The 19,474-nt window shown below is 59.2% G+C and overlaps 2 protein-coding genes across 5 annotated transcripts in view; both read right to left on the reverse strand.

Annotated features, from left to right (window-relative positions):
- Positions 1-619: 619 nt before the first annotated feature.
- Positions 620-19,474, reverse strand: part of Dip-B (Dipeptidase B) — a 31,732-nt gene continuing 12,877 nt past the window's right edge. For 2 of the 4 annotated variants that reach the window (XM_037232662.1, XM_037232661.1), the window contains 12 exons: positions 11,746-11,812; positions 9,598-9,879; positions 9,136-9,244; positions 8,144-8,283; positions 7,583-7,767; positions 6,593-6,697; positions 6,112-6,197; positions 4,358-4,485; positions 2,885-2,939; positions 1,639-1,861; positions 1,067-1,179; positions 620-893 (listed from right to left, as the gene is read on the reverse strand). In XM_037232662.1, coding sequence (XP_037088557.1) covers positions 759-893; positions 1,067-1,179; positions 1,639-1,861; positions 2,885-2,939; positions 4,358-4,485; positions 6,112-6,197; positions 6,593-6,697; positions 7,583-7,767; positions 8,144-8,283; positions 9,136-9,244; positions 9,598-9,879; positions 11,746-11,780 — 1,596 coding nt within the window. In that variant the 5' untranslated portion in view covers positions 11,781-11,812 and the 3' untranslated portion in view covers positions 620-758. Of the gene's footprint in view, positions 894-1,066; positions 1,180-1,638; positions 1,862-2,884; positions 2,940-4,357; positions 4,486-6,111; positions 6,198-6,592; positions 6,698-7,582; positions 7,768-8,143; positions 8,284-9,135; positions 9,245-9,597; positions 9,880-11,745; positions 11,813-16,013; positions 16,106-19,474 lie in introns of those variants that run through there. The other 2 variants (XM_037232663.1, XM_037232664.1) reach the window with 2 other exon arrangements.
- On the reverse strand, positions 13,978-19,457 carry LOC119109319 (osteopetrosis-associated transmembrane protein 1). The gene is made up of 2 exons (XM_037232927.1): positions 18,642-19,457; positions 13,978-13,992 (listed from the first exon to the last, which is right to left on the reverse strand). Exons 1-2 carry the CDS (start codon positions 19,455-19,457, stop codon positions 13,978-13,980), a joined length of 831 nt encoding a protein of 276 aa, XP_037088822.1.

Raw genomic sequence — 19,474 nt, forward strand, 5'->3', positions numbered from 1 at the left:
TCGCGCTCGCGGCGCCTGCGTACGTGTTGTGTGTGCGCGTGTGCGTGTGCGTGTGCGTGCGTGCGGGCGCGTCTCGGACGGACGGCGGGGCTGGAGTGTGGTGTTCGACGAGCGATCGCCGACTCCTGTACAAAACCGCATATTTTTGCTGTGTCGCGGCGAGCGCGCGGGCCGGCGACTGAGCGAGTTGGCCTCTATTTTAACGCCCTCCGAACGGTGGACTCCCCGGCCGTCAACGGACGGCTGGCCGGGCCCCCGGCCAGGGCTGGGCCGGCGGCGCGGCGGCGGCCGTCGGCCGACGTCCGACCTCGGGTCACCGCCGCGCCGCCGCCGCCGGCGCGCGGCCAGCCCTGTGTATACTAGCGTTCATGGTCATTCGGTCATCATGTAGATCTTCCATAAATAAAGGAGACTTAACGTTTGTCCGTCTGTTGAGGTGAGTCTGCTGCAGTGCTGGGAGTGGGAGTGCCGCGAGTACTGAGAATCCGCAAGGAACTACTCCCGCTGGGACGACCCCGGGCTGCGTGTCTGCGAGTCAGGCTGCGAGTCCGTTGCTGTGCAGTGTCTCGTCATTGCATTTCATGGCTCACTCCTGGAACATTCGCAAGAAGCGCCGCGCCAGCGTTTAAACCTTTATTTAATCATTTCCCCAAATGGCAACAGCGTAGCAGGTCACTGCGCAGGCTCACGCCCGGGCGGCCGTCAGCTGACCGCCGACACGTGACGTCACGCGGGCGTTCGGCGGCCGCGCCGACGGCTCACAGCTGGTTACCGAAGAAGTTGGCGGCCATGGCCAGGATCGGCGAGCCGGTGGGCACGCCGGGGAACGGGCCCGAGCCGGCGGCGATGTCCAGGTGCGAGTAGCGGAGCGGCTTGTCCGAGTCGATTCCGTGCTGGCGGGAAGGCAGGCGTGGTGAGAGGACGCGGCGACGGGCGACTCATCGCTCGCCATCGGTTGTTCCGGCCGCCGCCGCCAGCAAACGCTTTCGTTTAACTTGAGTGATGTGTGGTCTGCGCCCCGGGCGGGCGAGCCGTCGGGCAGAGGGGGAGGAAGGGCGCTACTGACCTTGTCCAGTCCCGAGGCCAGCACGAGGAAGGCAGCCGGGCCCTGGTGACCGCGTGGGGTGCGCGAAGACGGAGCGTTGTTACACTGCAGCACATCCTCGTACTCGGATTTGCCTGGACAGAGGCATCGGGTCAGCAACACAACAAGCTGGACAGAGGCATCGGGTCAACAACGCAATGAGCTGGACAGAGGAATCGGGTCAACGACGCAGCAAGCTGGACAGAGGCATCGGGCCAACAACGCAACAAGCTGACGCCGCTGCCGTGACAGAGGCATCGGGTCAGCAACGCAACGAACTGACGCCGCTGCCGTAGCAGACGCGAAGTGGTCGTATCAATTGCCCACTTCAAGCACGGCCGGGACTTCGCGATTCGGTGCAAACATGGGCGGCGGCCTGTTGTGTTTGAGAACGCTCATCTGAGTCTGAACACGATATGGCGCGGCATGGCATGACGTCACTGCCTCCACGGCTGCCACGCGTGCCACAAGCGCAACAAAGGGCACGGTCCCCCCCCCCCCCCCTGCAGCCGTCGCGCGTCCGTCCCCTCAGCGGCGCCGCCGCCAGCGCTCACCGCCGTGGAAGCAGTAGTCCTCGCGGCGGATAGTGTTGATCTCGAAAGGGTCGCCGAGCTGGTCGCCGGCCTCGGCGAAGCGGTTCGCGCAGTGGGCCAGCCGGGCCGGCCCGTTGTCCAGCACGGAGCAGTAGCCGTCGCCGCAGGCCAGTACCGCGTGCCCGGTGAGCGTGGCCACCGTCATCAGGTAGGGGTTTACCTCGCCCGCCGCCCGCTCCTTCATCTGCGGACGGACGGCGGGCCGGTGACGGCCGTGTCTGGGACGGGACGTGGCTTTCATTGTCGGGCGGCGCACACGGCGGCGGCCGATGCCGGGGCGGCTTGTCGGGGTGGGGCGATGGTGAGCGGCGCTGGGAAGGGGAATGGGGAGTGAGCAGGCGGGATGGGCGTACGAGGAGGGAGGGGTATCGTTTGCCAGTCGGCGCTGAGTGGGAGGTGCTGGCGTCAGACGCGGCTCAGTACCGTCTGGATGCGGTTTGTCGGCCAGGGCTCGCCTCACCGCCTGAGGCCGGGTACACGGCTCTCCAAACGGGCTTCTTTGCAAAGTTCCCCCAGAATGTGGGGAGGGTTCAGTTCGGTGCGGCGCCCTTTCCTTGAGGGGGAGGGGGTAGGCCCTCGGCGATTCAAGTTGTACAGCACCATTCCAATTCGGGCAAAATAGGATCGGCACCGATCCGTGCCGCTCGCTCCGAGGCGTCGGTCCTGGAGAGGTTTGCAGGGCTCCCTGACCCACGCCCTCGTCACGCCCAGTGAACCCAGCGCTGGACCGCGAACATCGAGCTCAAAGGATCGAACACGAGCAGATTGGAGTGCGATCGGGGGTTCTCTCGAGGGATGTTGAAAGCGTCTGGCTTTCCGCGGAATCGATTCAAAGAAGTTAGCGCTGCTTCACGCGGCCAACTCCGACTTCCGTGAAGTTTGATTGGACTGATTGGACCGGCTCCGGTGACTTCAGGAAGCGAAGAGCTTCCTTTTCGCATTCAAAGGAGTAACACGCTCATATGTAGCGCTGGTTACCGCCACTCCACTTGAGGTGCGAGCGGATGAACGGTGCGAACCGCACCACGCGTGCCGCACCCTTTTTACGCGACCGGCTGAAGTCTCAACAACTTTCGAAGGTCTCGGCGTCACCCGTCCCGGCCGCCGTGCCACTGACCGCGCCTTTCTCAAGCCCCGCCGGCCAAGTTGGGGGCACACTCTGCCAGAGCCCGGTCCACACCAGACAGGGTGTCGCTGGCGCACTCACCAGGCAGAGCAGGTCGGCCATGACCATGCGGCCCTCGGCGTCCGTGTTTCCGACCCTGCCGGAAGGCGTCCAAAGGTTATCAGTGACGTCACAGAGCATGTAGCACGCCCGCGCCGTTCAGTCTAACATCGACCGTCTGCAGTGCGACTCCGAACACGGACATTCCCAGTCGTTGTCTTAGCATCAACCATTGAGATCCCTGTAGCCTCCCGAATTGACTGGCTAAGCTTAACCGACCCAGCATCTCACCGAGGTGGCAAGCCTGCACGGAACCTGGAGGTGTGAGCGTCAAGAAATCGCGACCGACCGCGACCTGACCTCGTGACCGACCTCGCACACCGTTCACAGCAGTCAGCCAGCGGCCGACGAAACGACGAGCCAAGTCTCAAGCCAACCATAAACATTCACGGGTCTCGGGCTACCTCCATCCAGTTAACCACGCTCAGCTCAAACATCTGCGATCAAACTCGACAAAAGACGCCAGTCGTCTCTGCAGTCCTTCGCAACGCACGGTTCAGTTATAACCTGGGCCCCCTCCCCTCTGTCCACTTCCATAACGAGCAGTCCTCTGTTGTGGACATGATCTAAGGCGAGAGACTCTGACCCGACGGGAGAGGAGGCTCGCTGGTGACGGAGGGAAGGTAAGGTGGGCCGGGGGAGGGGGTTCTGACAAGACAGGGAGGAGCCTCTGGTGGGACGGGGGCTCTGACTTAAGGGGAAATGGGGCTCAAATGTGACGGCAGAAGTGACTCTTACCTGACCAGGGAAGGAGGAGGCTCTATCTAGCGTGACGGTAGGAGGTAACTCTAACCTGACAGGAGGGAAGCTCTAGCATGACGGTAGGAGGTAACTCTGACCTGACAGGGGGGGGGGGGGCGTGACGGCGGGGGCGACTCTAACTTGACAGGGGAAGCTGTAGCGTGACGGCGGGGGTGACTCTGACCTGACAGGGGGAGGCTCTCGCGTGCCGGTGGGGGTGACTATGACCTGACAGGGGGAAGCTCCAGCGTGGCGGCGGGGGCGACTCTGACCTGACAAGGGGAAGCTCTAGCGTGCTGATGGGGATGACTCTGACCTGACAGGGGGAGGCTCCAGCGTGACGGTGGGGGTGATTCGACCTGACAGGGGGAGGCTCTAGCGTGACGGCGGGGGTGACTATGACCCGACAGGGGGAGGCTCTAGCGTGACAGTGGGGGTGACTCTGACCTGACAGGGGGAAGCTCTATCGTGACGGCGGGGGTGACTCTGACCTGGCAGGGGGAAGCTCTAGCGTAACGGTGGGGGGTGGCTCTGACCTGGCAGGGGGAAGCTCTAGCGTGACGGTGGGGGGTGACTCTGACCTGGCAGGGGGAAGCTCTAGCGTGACGGTGGGGGGTGACTCCGATCTGGCAGGGGTAAGCTCTAGCGTGACGGTGGGGGGTGACTCTGACCTGGCAGGGGGAAGCTCTAGCGTGACGGTAGGGGGTGACTGACCTGATGCGCACGCCCGCCCGTGACGTGATGATCTCATCCGCGACGTAGCCGTCCGCGCCCACCGAGTTGCGCACCATGCACATGACTCCGATGACCTTGATGCCGGCCGGACGCAGCTCGGCCAGCGTCTGCGGGTCACAGGTCGCGCCGAGGTCAAACATCACACACGGGAACCTGCACCTGGAGATGGTTGCTTTGTTGCTGTGCTTGACGTTTAAACACAAGAATAAACCCCGTAAAGAAAAGCAAGAGACCGTGTTGGATATTCAGAATCGCAGTGTTTGTTGGCGAACCACAACGCGGATGATAACACTTTGCGAAATGTAACTTTTTTAACGAGCGCAAGGACCTAACGCTGTCAAACGCTCTCAGGAGGCTTACAGCTTCACAACCTTAATGCACAGATGGGTGAGTGTTATCTAAAATGGAGTCATGTTTTGACATTTACGTCGAAGCAATTTCATTGTTTCATTTTCAATTGACGCTGTACACGAACATTTCCTGTGCAACACTGCAAGACGCAAGTCAATAATGGACTTAGCAGCTTCTAATGGTAGACGAGGATCAGCGCATCAACATGTGGCGCCATGGTCAGTTAATCTGAGATTCCTCGCTGCAAACATGTGACAAACGGGACAAACATAACCGCCTACGTAACGGGCGTAATGTCAGGCTTGGCAAATAAGGTTTCGGATAGTGGCACTCAAGCCCATATTAGTCAATTTTCTTGTCAGTTCTACAACAGGTCGTCCCAGTAATTCAATGACCCCTGAAACATGAGAAGGTCATATAAATGGGATCGATCACGAACTAATTGCTGCATTAATTATTTGAACCTTGCACCGGTGCACTCACGAGTTCACCCGCTCAGCATGCGTGGACCAGGAGAGACTTAGTCCCGAGACAGCGCGCCCAAATCGCTCGACTCGAGCACCGCGTGCACGGGGCCTGTTCCAACAGCGTCGACACAAATCGCCGTCTCGTGCAGCGAGCCAGAACAGGCGCCCCCTGTCGCCGTCGAATTAACTGGAGCGCCGAGCGGACGCGGGCGCGCTGGCGGCTCTGCGGCCGTCGCCGGCCGGCCCCGAGCGACCGTCAGCGCCGGCGCTCGGCCGCCGCGTCGGAAGTTAGCGGAGTCGCCGGCGATCGGCGACGGCGACGAACGCCGGCGGCGGGTTATTCGGGGCGCGGGGCCAACTTCCAACAATCTGCCGGAAACTTGCGCCGCGCGCGTGGCTCGTGGCCGCCGGCCCGCTGACTTGTCGGCCAACTCGGCGCGGCGGCGAACTTGGCGCGCGTCGGAAACGAAGCGGGCCGCGGTTGAAGACGCTACAGTGGTGCGACTGTCCAGCTGACGGCAGGTTGATGGGAGGCGGGGTTACGGGTTGTGGGGACGGAGCGGAGGATGGGGCAGGTGATGGCGATGGCGGAGGTGAGGCAGACAGGGTAGAATCGATTGGGCCTGGGAGAAGACGGAGAGGGAGGAACGAGGAGGGGAGGGGGGGGGAGGGAGTGACGTTTTGACGAATATTCTTCCATTTTTTAGTTTAAGGAGTACATTAAGAAAGCAAAGAACGGGACGTGACAAGTTTCACCGGATAAATTTGCCTTGGACGAGGGAAGGGGCATGTTCTCCCAGTTTACCAATAAAACAGGTACAACTGAGAATACAAGCCAGGTTGGCGGACTTGAGCCCACATTACGAACCCATGCCCGCCGATGTCTATCCAAATTCCAGCAACAAGAGCACGAACCTTGAAGAAGCCTCCGACCGCTGCCGCTCCGCACTTGTCCCTGTGCATACCGGCCATAACGCCACCCGCCTTGATGTCCAGACCGCCTGAAGCGAAAAAAAACACGTGTCCAATCGCTTGGCTGAGAGACCAGAAGCCTACAGAGGACGACTCAAGATGCGATATGCCGCGCCACTAGCAGAAGAAAATGGAAAAAGTAACGTTTCGGTGGTGCCGAATAATTTCTGGGACGCTTAACTTCATCACGGGATTTGCATCCGCCTGGCGCGAGGAGATCTCGGAGACAAAACAGCTCCGACAGTCGCAGCCAAGCAAGAACAGGGCACATTCCAACAACTTGCCGCCTCAAAGACGGGCGAGCCGCACAATAGCATCTCTGCAAGCCGGCATTCTAACAACAGCGCAGCCCCACGCAGTCCATGGCGATGGCCCCGGCGCGGGCGCGCGAGCCGATGACCGCGCGCGAGCGGCGGCCACTGACCTGTGTCGTAGGTGATGCCCTTGCCGACCAGCATGTAGGTGTGGGTGATGGGACCCTGACCCTCGTACGTCAGGTGGATGACGCGAGCACGGTGGCGTGGGACCACTGCAAACGGACGAGGGGTGGGTCTGATGCAGCCGTGGGCGAGCGCTAACCTTGAGTTGGCAAAGCTTTGCACAACTGAGAGAAAAGGCGCAGGCATAAGTTGGCCTCTGATGAATGTCTGATGGGCGTAGTTGAACGCGAGGAGCTGACAACACTTCGAGAGCGCTAGCGGAATCCAAGGTAGGCAATAAGCATATGATAACTCACTGCAAGCCCACATCAGGCACATCAAAGTCGTACATTTTGCGAGTTAAAATGTACGATAATTTGACACATCAACGCTCGTTTCGAGGAAGTAAAGCTCTAGCGAAACACTCCATCTTCGGGACGAGCTTAGGTATTTCACGCTCTCCGACACGACGACGGCGGAGCCCGGAGTGGTTCAGCCCGACCACAGCCGGTCCGTGCTTAACGACCTTCGGTCAGGGGCCAACACCACCGACCTGAACGCGCCCGCCTCTGCGGGTCTCGAGCCGACTGGAGGGCTCTCCGTCAGGCGGCCAACATGCCAAAGTTCAAGCGGGACGGCAGGAGCCAAGTGGGGGTACTCGCCGGCTGCTCTTAAGGTCAGCCCATAACCGCCGATAGAGCATCCCGATAAATCAGCCGGTGTCCGAGACGCCGTCAGTTGCCCGGTCACTAGCCGGACAAACCACAATCTTAACAGCTGTGAACCGAGACCTGGTCTACGTTACTAACGCGAACAGTCTGAAGCGCCAATGTTCCCACGCCAGACTTACTAAACCACCCACCAAGAATCCCTTAAACAGCTCGGTAGATCCACAAGCCCGGACGGTCCCAATAGCCTGGCCTCGGTGGTAGCAATATCCCATCATTCCCTCCCCCCCCCCCCCCCGGCCATCGAGGAAGGTCAGCCCGACGCACCTGCGGCCGCCCGGTTGACGGCGGCCAGCAGCGGATACTTGGCCTTAAACGGCGTGTCGCTGTCGTCCTCCTGCTCCACCTCAATCTTGACCTGGCTGCCCTTGAGCACGTGCTGCATGTACTCGGCCACACGCGGCGCCGCCATCCGCTCCGGGTCACTGCCGCCGATGTCACGCGCCACGAACCTGGCGGCCGAGGTCACAGGTCAGGCGCGCGAGGTCATCCACGAGCCAGGCACGCAGAAGGTTCGAACGGCGAGCAAGCGGTTGGCAGCGGGCAGGGGCGGGGAGCGTGAAGAACGGGGCTGGACTGATACGATGAGCTCTACGCCGGACGCTGATCCTCATGTGCAGCCAACATGGCCTTGCCTTTACGGGAATCGTTGATGGCAAAGGCTGCGAGAAGCAGTGCATGAGGATCAAAAACATCCAACAGCGTACAATTTTCAAATCTTGTCTCCCAGTCCCCAGCCTCGTGATCGCCCAGACGCAGCTCCGCTGGCTACACTACCACCCCACGAAGTGTCGCGCTGGTTGACCAGGTGGTGTTGCTGGCGCTTACCGTCCGCTCTCCAGGCCCAGCGCCGACTGGATGACCCGTTCGAGCGCCGCGCGCTGCTCGCCGAACACGAGCAGCCGGTCCACCTTGGTCAGTCGCTTGGTGTCCGACGTCTTCACGGCGTGCTCACGCACCTCGATAGGCTGACGAACACACGGGGTCACAGGTCATCGGTCGTGTGTTAGAGGTCATAGGCCAGAGTTCACGAGTCGGAGGTCATGTTTTAGGGGTCGTTTTGCGCCCACGGGTAAGGTCACAGGTCAGATCACGGGCCATGGACCAGATCAAAGATCAGAGGTCAAAAGTCTCGTGCCACCTGTGACGAGTGAGAAGTCACGGGTCGCCGGCTGAAAGCCACACGCCAGTGGTCATAGGTCAGGTAACCTTAAGTCACGGGATGCAATTCACGTGCTGACTTACGAGCTAGAGGTCATGGGCCAGAGCCCGCGTGCCAAAGGTCACGAGCCAGAGGTCAAGGGCCAACCGTCACTTGCTACATGGCACGGGTCGGGTCACGGGTCGCAGATCATATCACAGAGGTCACGGGTGATTTCACTGACCAGGGGTCACCCAACAAGGGTCACAGGCCGTGTCGGGGAGGGTTAAGAAAGAGACGATGTGGGGCGAGCACAGAATGCGCACGATGTAGATAGGTGAGAATGTGTTGAGTAGGATGTGGAGACCACCTGGATGATAATGTGGTTTGGAGATGAGCATGACGTGAAATGGAGGCATGACGTAAAAGGCGGTGACGTTGGGATGGTCAAGGTGGCTGCTGGGTGACACAAATGAACAGGCTTCTATTACGGAGAAGCAAGGATTCAGGCGTGAGACATATGCTTTGCTTCCACCATAACTTTCATAATAGGCTGCAACAGACCTGTTGTTAATTAGCAATTTCTAGATACCTCGCGCTGGACTACCCCACACGCACCGTCCCCTTCAGCCAGCACCCCAGCGCCGCCAGAGGCCGTTAGCCGGCGGCCCCCGCTCACCACATAGAGGGCGTGCAGCGCTCCCAGCAGCGAGTTGAGCGTCGAGTACTGGTACTTGGGGTATGGCACAGTCACCAGCAGGGGCGCCCGGCTGCCGGCCGCTATCGCTCTGGGAGGGCGGCAGCGAGAGCGTCAGGGGAGCGATTCAAACACGCGGTCGCAGCATCGTCAGTCGGACAGGCTCGTGAACAGCTCACATGGACTGAGGCTCGCACTGATACACCGATAACTCGCTCAGATGACATCAGTGATGTGTTTTGTCATTGGACATGGGCATGGAGAGTTAAAAGTGTTGCATGAACGTTGCCGAAGCATTACGTCGGCGGCCACCCAAAACGTGTCTAAGTGCGCCAAGAAAGCATCCCACCGACAACCCCAACCGCCGAACACCATCGCTTCTCAACCGCCCCGGCCTGCCCGGAGCCCCTCCCCCGTCATCCGTCCCCCATCACACACACGGACCTCTTGATGCCCTTCTCGGCGGCCTCGGCGAAACGGCGCACATCGTCGTAGTCGCGGTTAAGCGGGCCCGTCGGCGCGAACACCAGCCGCTTCGCCGGGAGCTCGACCGGCACCACAGCACCCTCTGCGTCGAGCGCGGCGTTCACCGCGCGCAGCGCCGTCAGCGGCGCCTGCAGCGCCGCCAGGTGGCCGGGCAACTTCTCCACGGAGTCGGTGACGAGGACGATGGCGTCGGCGTCAGCCGCGGCCAGGTCCGTCACGCCCTTCACGCGGCACGGCGAGCTGCGGGCAGCCAAGGGTCAAGGGGGCATGGACGAGCTGCGGGCAGCCGATGGTCAGGGAAGACGCGGGAGAGCTCCCGGACAGCAGAGGGACAGGGTTTCCCACGAGACACGGCGAGCTGCGGGCAGCCGAGGGTTAGGGGGACGCGGGAGACCTCCCGGACAACAGAGGGTCAGAGCTCTCCACGAGGCATGGCGAGCCGCGGGCAGCCGAGGGTCAGGGGACAAAGGCGAGCTCCCGCACAGCAGAGGGTCAGAACTCCCCACGAGACACGCCGAGCTGCGGGCAGTCGAGGGTCAGGGGGGTGGGGACGCGGGCGAGCTTCCGGGTAGCAAAGGGATAGAGCTCCCCACGAGACACGGCGAGCTGTGAGGCGGACAGGGGTCAGAGGTGGCGGCGTTTCGCCCGGTGCGGTGGGCAGTGACGGGAGGCGGGATCAGGCCCACCTGACAGGGCAGGCTGTGGGCGAGTGGAGTGTCGAACGGGACGAGACGGGACGACACAATGATTCGCTCGGCGTGGTGGTTGCAGGGGACCGAAGGGTCAGTGGGATGGAGGGGAGGGGGGGGGGGGGGCGACGGAGGGGTGGACAAGAAGGGATAAGGATGACGCCCGACGTTTATGACGATTGGAAAAGCCTGCGGTGTGCGCCCCCGGTCTTGCGGGCGCACGGACACCTTGTGGACTGGAGATGACAGAAAAGAACCGCAGAAGTAAACTTTTCTGGCGCCACAGCGACCGGAGACCAAGCATCCTTGATGCATGCCGTCTGAGTGGTGCCATTATATGGTAGCCATCCCGAAGGTCTTCTGACTTAGCGCAGCCCGCTGTGGGGAGATCTGTCTCGAAATCTGCTATATCAGCAACCGTGGCCTCTTGAGATATCAGCCCCGGAACTCAAGCACCAGCGGTACTTTAGCACAGATTCACCTTATCGTGTAAGTCACGGGAAACGGCTCTGAGTTCGACCGAACTTTTGCGTTCACTAGGCCTTGCCTTGGCAAGTTGCCAGAAACGGTGAAGAGAGTAACGAACAAACGAGCACGTTCCGCTGTTGGCGGCGGTCGTCGGACCAGACCGTCCGGGTCCGGCGGATTGTGACTTACACCGCTCGATTGTATATGCTGATATGACAGTCGTTTTCGGGCCTGCTACCGATGAACGGAAAATTGAGTCTCTTCGCCGCATTGAAACTTTTGTGTAGCTGCAATTGGACGCTGTCACAATTGGGCGCTTGCCAGTTTTTTTTTTGGCATCAGGAGAAGTCGGTGAGCTATCAACGTCGGGTGGCTGAACAGTGCTGACTTTATGAAGAGGCGGACAGACATCTTAAATGATAGTCATGTGGGCGCAGCTGAGTACTCAAGAAACCAATCTTCGAATTAAATACCTGGATAAGCATCGAGACATGTTTAATCAGCAAATCCTGCTGTTAATGTCAGTCGGTGTACCTTATAATAACCTAAATGATTTGTAAAGGTTGACTGACTAATACGCTGTTTGTGTTTACTCATGTGCTTAACTGAACCGCTTGATTGTATGTCGCCTTGCCAATTCAGGGTCCCCACTGACACATAGGCACAGATTCCAGTAACCTCCCCAAAGAAGTCGAGTTGGGCTTTGGGGCGTGGAGACTACCCTGTTCATATGGCGCCCAACAGTGATCTCCCCATTCACGACCAGGTTCGTCCGTACGCCGCTGCTCAAGGACTGCAGCACAAGGAGAGGGGCTACGGCGAGGACCGGCCCCTCACCAAAGCTTCGAGATTAATCACCACGTCTGCGTGCGTTGCATGCAAAAAACGCATTATGCAAACTGGAAAGCCCCAAACTTACGATACGTGGCAGAGGCCTATGGCCACTCACCAGCCCCACTCCGGTACGTGATCTCCTGATGCCATGGCGGCTGTTGAGAACCTTCCGAGGGAAAAACCTGCAACGGAAAGGACAAACTTAACCGAGGTGCCTAACTGACCTCACACATGCAACGCCCACTACAAATAACTGCCGCCAAAACAGGAGTCGTGACACTGCTTTAAAAGGACACCGCTTTTACTCGGGTCCCTCCAGTCTCACTCCTGTTCAACTATTAATGCGAATAGACCAGCTGTCAAGAACATCCTAAAACGCGTCGGAACACAACGCACAACCGTGCCAGTTATTCATGGGACTTTTTTGATAAGTTTGGAAATTATGTGTGTGACACCCTTAAGCGCCAATCATCATCTTCTTCATCATCATCAGAATTTCCGCACGTGGCATATTTTTATAGCATATCTATGTTGTTATATTACATTACCCATCGCGTTGTTCACTTCTACACGCTACTTAATCGAGCCTTTGTAAGCCGGCCGATCGCCACCGCTTCGCCGCCCCTGCCCTTTGCGCAGAGGTCACGTGTTAAGCCGAACCTCCGTCGGCGCCAGTCACGTGTTTTGCCGGGCCTTGGTCGGCACCAGCCACGTGTTTTGCCGGACCTCAGTCAGCACCAGTCCCTGCGGTACTGCGCGGTCCAGTTTTTGGGCGGTGTTTTGCACTGCCTGACGCGGATGCCGCGGTTGGACATGTATCGTGTTTTTACGCAGGCGGGGGACGGTCCACGAGCCGAAGCTGCCCTCCAGGCTGTACTCAACGTAGCAGACCATGCTGTTCTTATCATGGAAGCGATGGAGATAAGCCACAAGCGCCTGCTCCCGGATGCGACGAGCGTAGTTTATGTTTCTATTGAGATCGGCGCTGCGATAATGTGCGGCCGATGCCCAGTCACAGCTCTTTCCCTCGTGCTCAGCGCTGGCCCTGACCTCCGCCGCAGCCAAGCGGATCATATTGCATCCAACGCCAGAAATTGGCGCAGTGGGCTGTCGGCTATCGCTTACGCGGTGCAACATGCATTCGGCATTCCGGAGCTCGACGGCAACGCCCCGTCAAGCATGTGAAAATACACACGCACCAACATTCTATACTGTGTTTAAAACACAGACACGATGGCAGGAGCCTACAGCCGTCTCTGCAATGACGTCGTCTGCGGCGGCGCTTAGCGCCCCACGTAGTTATGCACAGTCCGCACGTTTAAATGAGAGCAAGCCATACCAACTATGGTGTAAGCCAGTCCCTGAGAGTTAATTAACTTCAGTTCAGCACCCCTCTTGTCACAGAACAAAACGAATCGAACGTCACGAAGAAGTAAACACTTACTGTGTAAACAACAAACAACTATAAATACGCTGCCCAATGGTGGTAGTGCTGACCTTGTCTAAGCTGCTGGGCTGCAAGACCAGACGCTACTTTTTGCAATTCAGCCGTTACGGCCGGGGCCCTCCGCCTTTACTCCACCACAACCTCGCACCTAGCGAGTGCCTCTCGCGAGACACCGCAGAGGTCAGCCCAAAGGTCAGGGGGCCCCAGCCAGCCAATCGGACCACCGCCTACCGCTCGGGTTTCTCCCGCCCTGGCTGCTGACTGCAAAGCAAGCGTCGGAGACGGTTACTGAGAAGTGCCAACAGTGACCGTAGGCACGCGTGTCACGAGCCTGACCGTGATGGGGACGTGGCGCCGGTGATACGGCACGCCTACCGAAAGAGTGAATGACAGGTGTCGCAGGCATGGCCGCGAAGAAGCAGCACGCAAAGCCAGCAGTACAACCCTTCCCACCAGAACAAGGCTGCCATAGGAGGCGTTCCAGCGAACCAGTGCTGTGACCTTTCCCACCGCAAAGTGCACGACGTCCAAAAATGACGAGCCTGCCGCATCGCCGACTAAGTCGCGGAACGCATCAGAAAGGGGACTGATATGACATTGTTGGTACGCCGTCTCCGAGGACTTACGCCAAAAAGGGTAATCAACGGTCGGGTTTGTCGACACTCAGCAGCGACGTGGGAAGCGGGAATGTCGTTTCGCCTTGTCGCGGAGCAGCCAGACACTCCAACACGAAACAGTAGTAAACTTCTACACCAAGACCCGCTGAGGCCTAAAACTACTTCAACGAGAGGCCGCCAATAATTACGGCACATTACGACTGCAACGACTCCAAGTGCGGTCGAGGATCGCCGCCTGGCATGCCAGTAAGCTAAAGTCCAATTTCCGAAGGGCCTCTCCGGGTCACCGACCCTCTGCCTGTGGCCGGAGAGCTAGCAGTCAGAAGCCGGGGGAGCTGCAGACGTGCAGACGTGGGGGCGGGTGCCGACTACTGTACCTGCCCCAATCCCCCGGGAGAGGGGGGGGGGGCGACAGAGGGTCGGTGAGAATCCCCGACAGGCAGGTGGGTGAGTCCCGGAGGCGTACAGCGGGTTCGAACGATTCAATGTCACTTGCGAGAAGACTAAAACCTACCTGAACTTCATGTCATCAAAGCAACATAATGCCGTCTGCATGTGCCAGCATTCTGACCCTCATTGACCGACCCGTGGTAATCAGTATCTAGGATCAACCGAAGCCTGACCAGATCGGTAATCTGGAAACGGAACGCCCCATTTGTGACTGCATGCTGGCATTCTGATCTTTCTAACCATAAGATAGCGCTGCAACAGGCACATGGACGTGAAGATCACTACAAGCTGACCGTCGGCCCAACAGCTGAGTCACTGGTGGCATGGGTTGCAGTAGAATCCACTAGACCTAAGGTCGCTTCCCCTAAAACACGTAGTGTTGGAGGAATGCCGCATGCCTGATTCGGCGCCACGCGGGAATTCATCGAAGCCGTAACCCTACTTAATCATATATTTCTTCGTTCACTTCATCGACCAAGAGTGCTAAATTAACGTTAGTAATTGAATTAATTGTACTTAAGTTGGATAAATCGTTTAATATTAACGTCGGTGCTTGGAGCCAAGCAGAAAGCAGGGGAAACTCATAAACCAATCCGCGGGCAGATGTACAGCAGGTGGCGTAACTGGGAATTGGACCAATCGAGCGCGTCTGGAGCACGAAGGTATTTCTCAGGGATCGCCGCCACTCTGACGCCTCGCTGAGATCTGCCAGCTTGTCCGCCCGCCTAAGCCGCCGGTTCAGCGTCTCCGTCCACCACCTCCCGCTGACAAGTGCGTCGAGGGTGAGCTATCTCTCGGGCCATCGTCGAGGGTGAGCTATCTCTCGGGCCATCGTCGAGGGTGAGCTATCTCTCGGGCCATCTCGTCACCGGGCGAAGCAGCCGGCCCGCTCTGAGGCCGCGTCGGGGCGGGCGGCGCTGGTCGTCGACCCTCCCCAAGCCGACCCAAACTGGCAGAACGGGTGGTCGGAGACGCGTCAGACTCGGCGGACCCCGGCCCACGTCTGCGCGGTCAGCGCGCCGCGGCGGCCTCCGCACCGCCACCGTATCCCGCAGGCGCGCGGAGGCACGGGCGGCAAGACTCAGCACCGATAAGCTCAGCCGCAGTCACGAGTGTGGTGACGAAACTTCATTTGCTGCCGGCCGCTGAATGTGCGCCGTAGGAACTGGTCGCAGGTCACATCAACGCAACACGGTGGGTGGCAGAACTGCTGGGAGTAAGGCACCAGATAACTGCTGCTATCGTAACACAATTAGGAAACACACTGAGCCTCATAGTAGCCTAATCCTGCCCACAATTGACGAAAACTCACATTCACGTTCTTTCCACGTTCAATCACGGTTACGATTGAACGTGGAAAGAAACCAATATTAGATCCTACGCCTCCTCAGTGCCGAAGAACTTCCGGGATCATGCCATGCAGCTGTGGCAGACAGAAGCCCAGTGTCGACAGCTCAGATTCGAGAGCTCAGTAGAAAAATGCTACAGCGTGCATTGTATGAAGGCGTAAGCGCAATGCAAACACAACACACGCTCTGACAAGTGAGACAAAATGATCCCCACCCAGCATCTGCTTCAAAATCATGCAATTATAGTACTCCTAATGCAAATGTTAATTAACCCACAGCACACTTCATCCAGACTTTCCGCCCCCACCGACCAACGTTGAACGCCACGTTTCCTTCCACACGTGACGCTCAGAAACAATACGCCGAGATCAATTTAGATCAATAACCAACCACAGGAACAGCCAACGTGCGAGCCACACCCACGGGTCAACCCACAGCTATCCATGGCAAGAGGCATGGGACCAACATGTCAGGAGACCGGGCTCAGTTCGGTCTCAGTTTCGGCGCGATGCCGGCCTACCTGTGACGTGGGTGCACTGACCTGCGCTCCGCCGCGCCGACGCAACACGCAGCACGGCGCAACCGCCGGGCCGGCCCACAGTCGAGCTGACACCTAGCGGCCGACTGGCAAACCAGCGGCCGTCCCGTGCCGACGCGATAACGGGATCGGCAGCGGCCGGGCGGCGGAAAGTCGCCCCCGAGGGGGATGGGGAACGGGATGTGGTGGATTCTGGAGCTTGAATCATTGGCCCCACCGGGTATTCCGATTAGGGTTGGAGCGAAGACATGATAAGACGGTGCGGTGTTGCCTGTGGTTGTAATTCCTGATCGTGCGTTTGTCGAAGGTGCTCGGAAATACCGCACAAGAAACCAACCAGGGACGTAACCAAGGAAAGGGCCTAGGGGTCAGTGCTCCCAGCAGGAGTCAAGAGATCTACGATATACAATGGACAGTTTACCAGGAATTTGATACAGGTTCGCAGTATTCAAGAACAAATTTGACACTAAACCCCCCCCCCCTGGAAATTTGGCAACATGCTAACATCCGACCAAAGGCGGGCGCATAGGCACCGCACAGCTTATCATCGTTCAAGCAACCAGCATACGTGTTCATATTACCATAACCCCAGCTTATCTGCCCTGTGCACATTTCCAAACTTCACACACCAAACAGCGGGCAACCAAAGGGGGTGAGGAAAGTAGCCGCCCCCTTAGGCCCGCATTTTCTCCGTTTATCAACCTCGATGTTTTCCGACAGAAAGCCAACAATCGCGTGCAGAAAACTCACCGAACTCCAACTCCTCGTTCCCTAAACAACCATGTCTGCGCCTTTGACAACAAACGTCGAACCAATATATGCAATGTTTATTCTGATTTCTGACAGTTTTGACGCCATTCAAAGGTACAAATCCACGAAATTGTGTGATATGAGCATAGTACGGTTTCCAGCCATCGGCAACGACGGCAAAATGGTTGAAATAATGCCCATCGTGCAAAACCCGTGAACTGGCAGGCGAATTCACATTACAATGTTCGGTTACTACGCGCAAACCGGAGATCATCAGCGAGAGGAGGCCAGCTGTCACCGTGATATGATGCGAGACATCACCATAGCAATAGATAACTGTTAACACCGTTGCCACGATGACTCCCAACGCACGCACACAGGCACTGGCAGTGAAGCAGGTACGGTATGCACACGGCGCTACATAATGGGCGATTACATTTCTTCAAAACACACTTTGGCCAGCCGTGAGGTACCCTTCGTCCATCGCTGCGGACTTATGCGATGGTGGACCACGTTAAATGGAGGATAACACGTACATCTAGTGTCACGCTCAGGTTACGGAAGTGAACACTGGCCCGGTAAATACTGGTAAATACTGGTAAATACTAGTCATTTAAGCGCAAGCTTGAAAGACGTCACCACTTCACAAGCTTCCGTACGTCACACGCTCTTGAAAAACGCCTTGGAAATGCGATTCACTCAATTAAAAACACACCACTGGATGCGCTGCGGCTGCAAATCATCGCTCGTAAGTAGAGCACAATACAACTGGCAAGTCTCAGTGCCGTCCCAGCATCCGCGCCCCAGCGGGACTGAACACATGTACAAGGTGTGCAGCGAACACCCGCCTGAGCCCGCATACATTAAAAACGCACAGCGCTCGCTCCCGACGTCACAAATCCAGAGACCGACCGCAGCGGCGCCGGCTTTGGCTGCCCGCGTCACCGCGAAGCCACTGCCAGACACGACCAGCGCCAACACGAGACCTACAGTTACGAGCCCGGCACCGGCTGCGCGGCGGGTGCCTCCGACGCGCACGAGCTGCGACTGTTCCCACCCGCACCGCCTACCACCGGCGCGCGCTGAAAGACACGCGGCGTAGCTCCCGGGTCCGGGGCGGCAGTGGCAGCTTCTGAACGGCTGCGAGGATGCATGCCGCCTCGGAGCGCCCGCCATATGACGATATAGACACCATCTCTACACATACAGGTCATAAGGAATGTTCAACCGCGTCCGCTTGTCACCGCCCACACCACTGACCTAGACCTCTGCCCAGACAGAGCTTCCTCCACGCCATCCAGACTGCGGTACAGCAACTGCGTCCAGCGGTCCTTCCCAGAAGCGGCGAGCAAGCGATGACATCCCGCACATGGCTCGCAATGACCCAGCGACCACATACGATGGCGACATTGGCCACGAGTCTCCAGCACCATCCCCGCAAGATAAGCGCTTTCCATTCCTTTCCACGGCACGAACGCTTCCGATCGCCCACCACGCGCTTAAAGCAACGTCTGTCTGTTCCCCGGGACAGGCAAGTCACCTTCGTCTAAGCTCCTGCGGTCGACGCACGCGTACTACGCGGCGCCGCGGCCCACCCGGCGGCACCGCGTCCTCATCCGACTCATCCGACTCATCCAACCCATCCGACTCCTCCGGCTCCTCCAGCGCCGCCGCCGCCGCATCCGCGCCGCCCGGTCCCTGCGGCGCCAGGCGGCGGCGCGCCAGCCAACCCAGCACGCCGTAGAAGAGCGTGGCGACGAAGCAGGCGGCGACGGCTGGCGCCAGCGGCCGCCAGCGGGCGCGCTCGGTCAGCTCGGCCGGCACGCGGCAGCCGCGGCACCGCCACATGCGGCTGCTCACGTTGGCCATGTCCTCAACGTCCTTGCACGAGCTGACGACCGGGTGCAGCGGCTGTTCGGCCACCACCTCCAGCTGGTTCGACTGGCGCACGAGATGCTCCGAGCAGAGCGTACACACCTCTGGCGTGCCGTCGGCGCCCGGCGCCGTGCGGTGGTCGTTCGCACGCAGACACGCGCGGAACTCGTCGTGCTTGAGCTTGTAGTCCAGCACCTCGTCATGCACGCGGTAGCCACCATACGGCTGCCGCAGCATGCAGCGGTCGCAGCGGTTTAGGTCCATGATGCGGTGGTAGTAGCGCATGTTGAACGCCACCACCTGCACGTCGTCCTGGTTCATCAGCTCGTAATGGCAGTCCTCGTCAGCGGGGCTTGTGCCGTGCAAGATGTTGCCGTAGGCCTTCTCGATGGCGTAGCGCGTGTCGATGCACTTGAGGCAGACGCGCAGCGGGCGCGAGCTCTTCATGCTGCACGACATGAAGTCGGCGAAGGCGTCGGCGAAGCTGGTGAGCAGCACGCGGCAGGGCGGCGACAGCGCGCCGCGCCGCTTGGCCGCCAGCGACTTGGCGGTCCATTCGCGCCGGCTTATCGGGCGACGGCCGTCCGGCCGCGGCCGCTGCGGCGTCGGCCACGCCAGAATCACCAGCACGAACACGATGATGCCCGCGTACACCACGTACGTCACCACTGTCATGACGCGCTGGTAGATGTCGAACCACGTGATAGCGGGAGCCGGCTCCGGTACGGGCTCCGGGGCCGACTCCGGGGCTGACTCTGGTCCAAATTCCCGAGCGGTAGCTGCCGCAAAAGCTGGCTCCATCGCTCCTGCCGGCAGCA

This window comes from Pollicipes pollicipes, unplaced genomic scaffold (assembly GCF_011947565.3).
Source record: "Pollicipes pollicipes isolate AB1234 unplaced genomic scaffold, Ppol_2.1 Scaffold_7231;HRSCAF=8579_pilon_pilon_pilon, whole genome shotgun sequence".
Classification (NCBI taxonomy): Eukaryota; Metazoa; Arthropoda; class Thecostraca; order Pollicipedomorpha; family Pollicipedidae; genus Pollicipes; species Pollicipes pollicipes.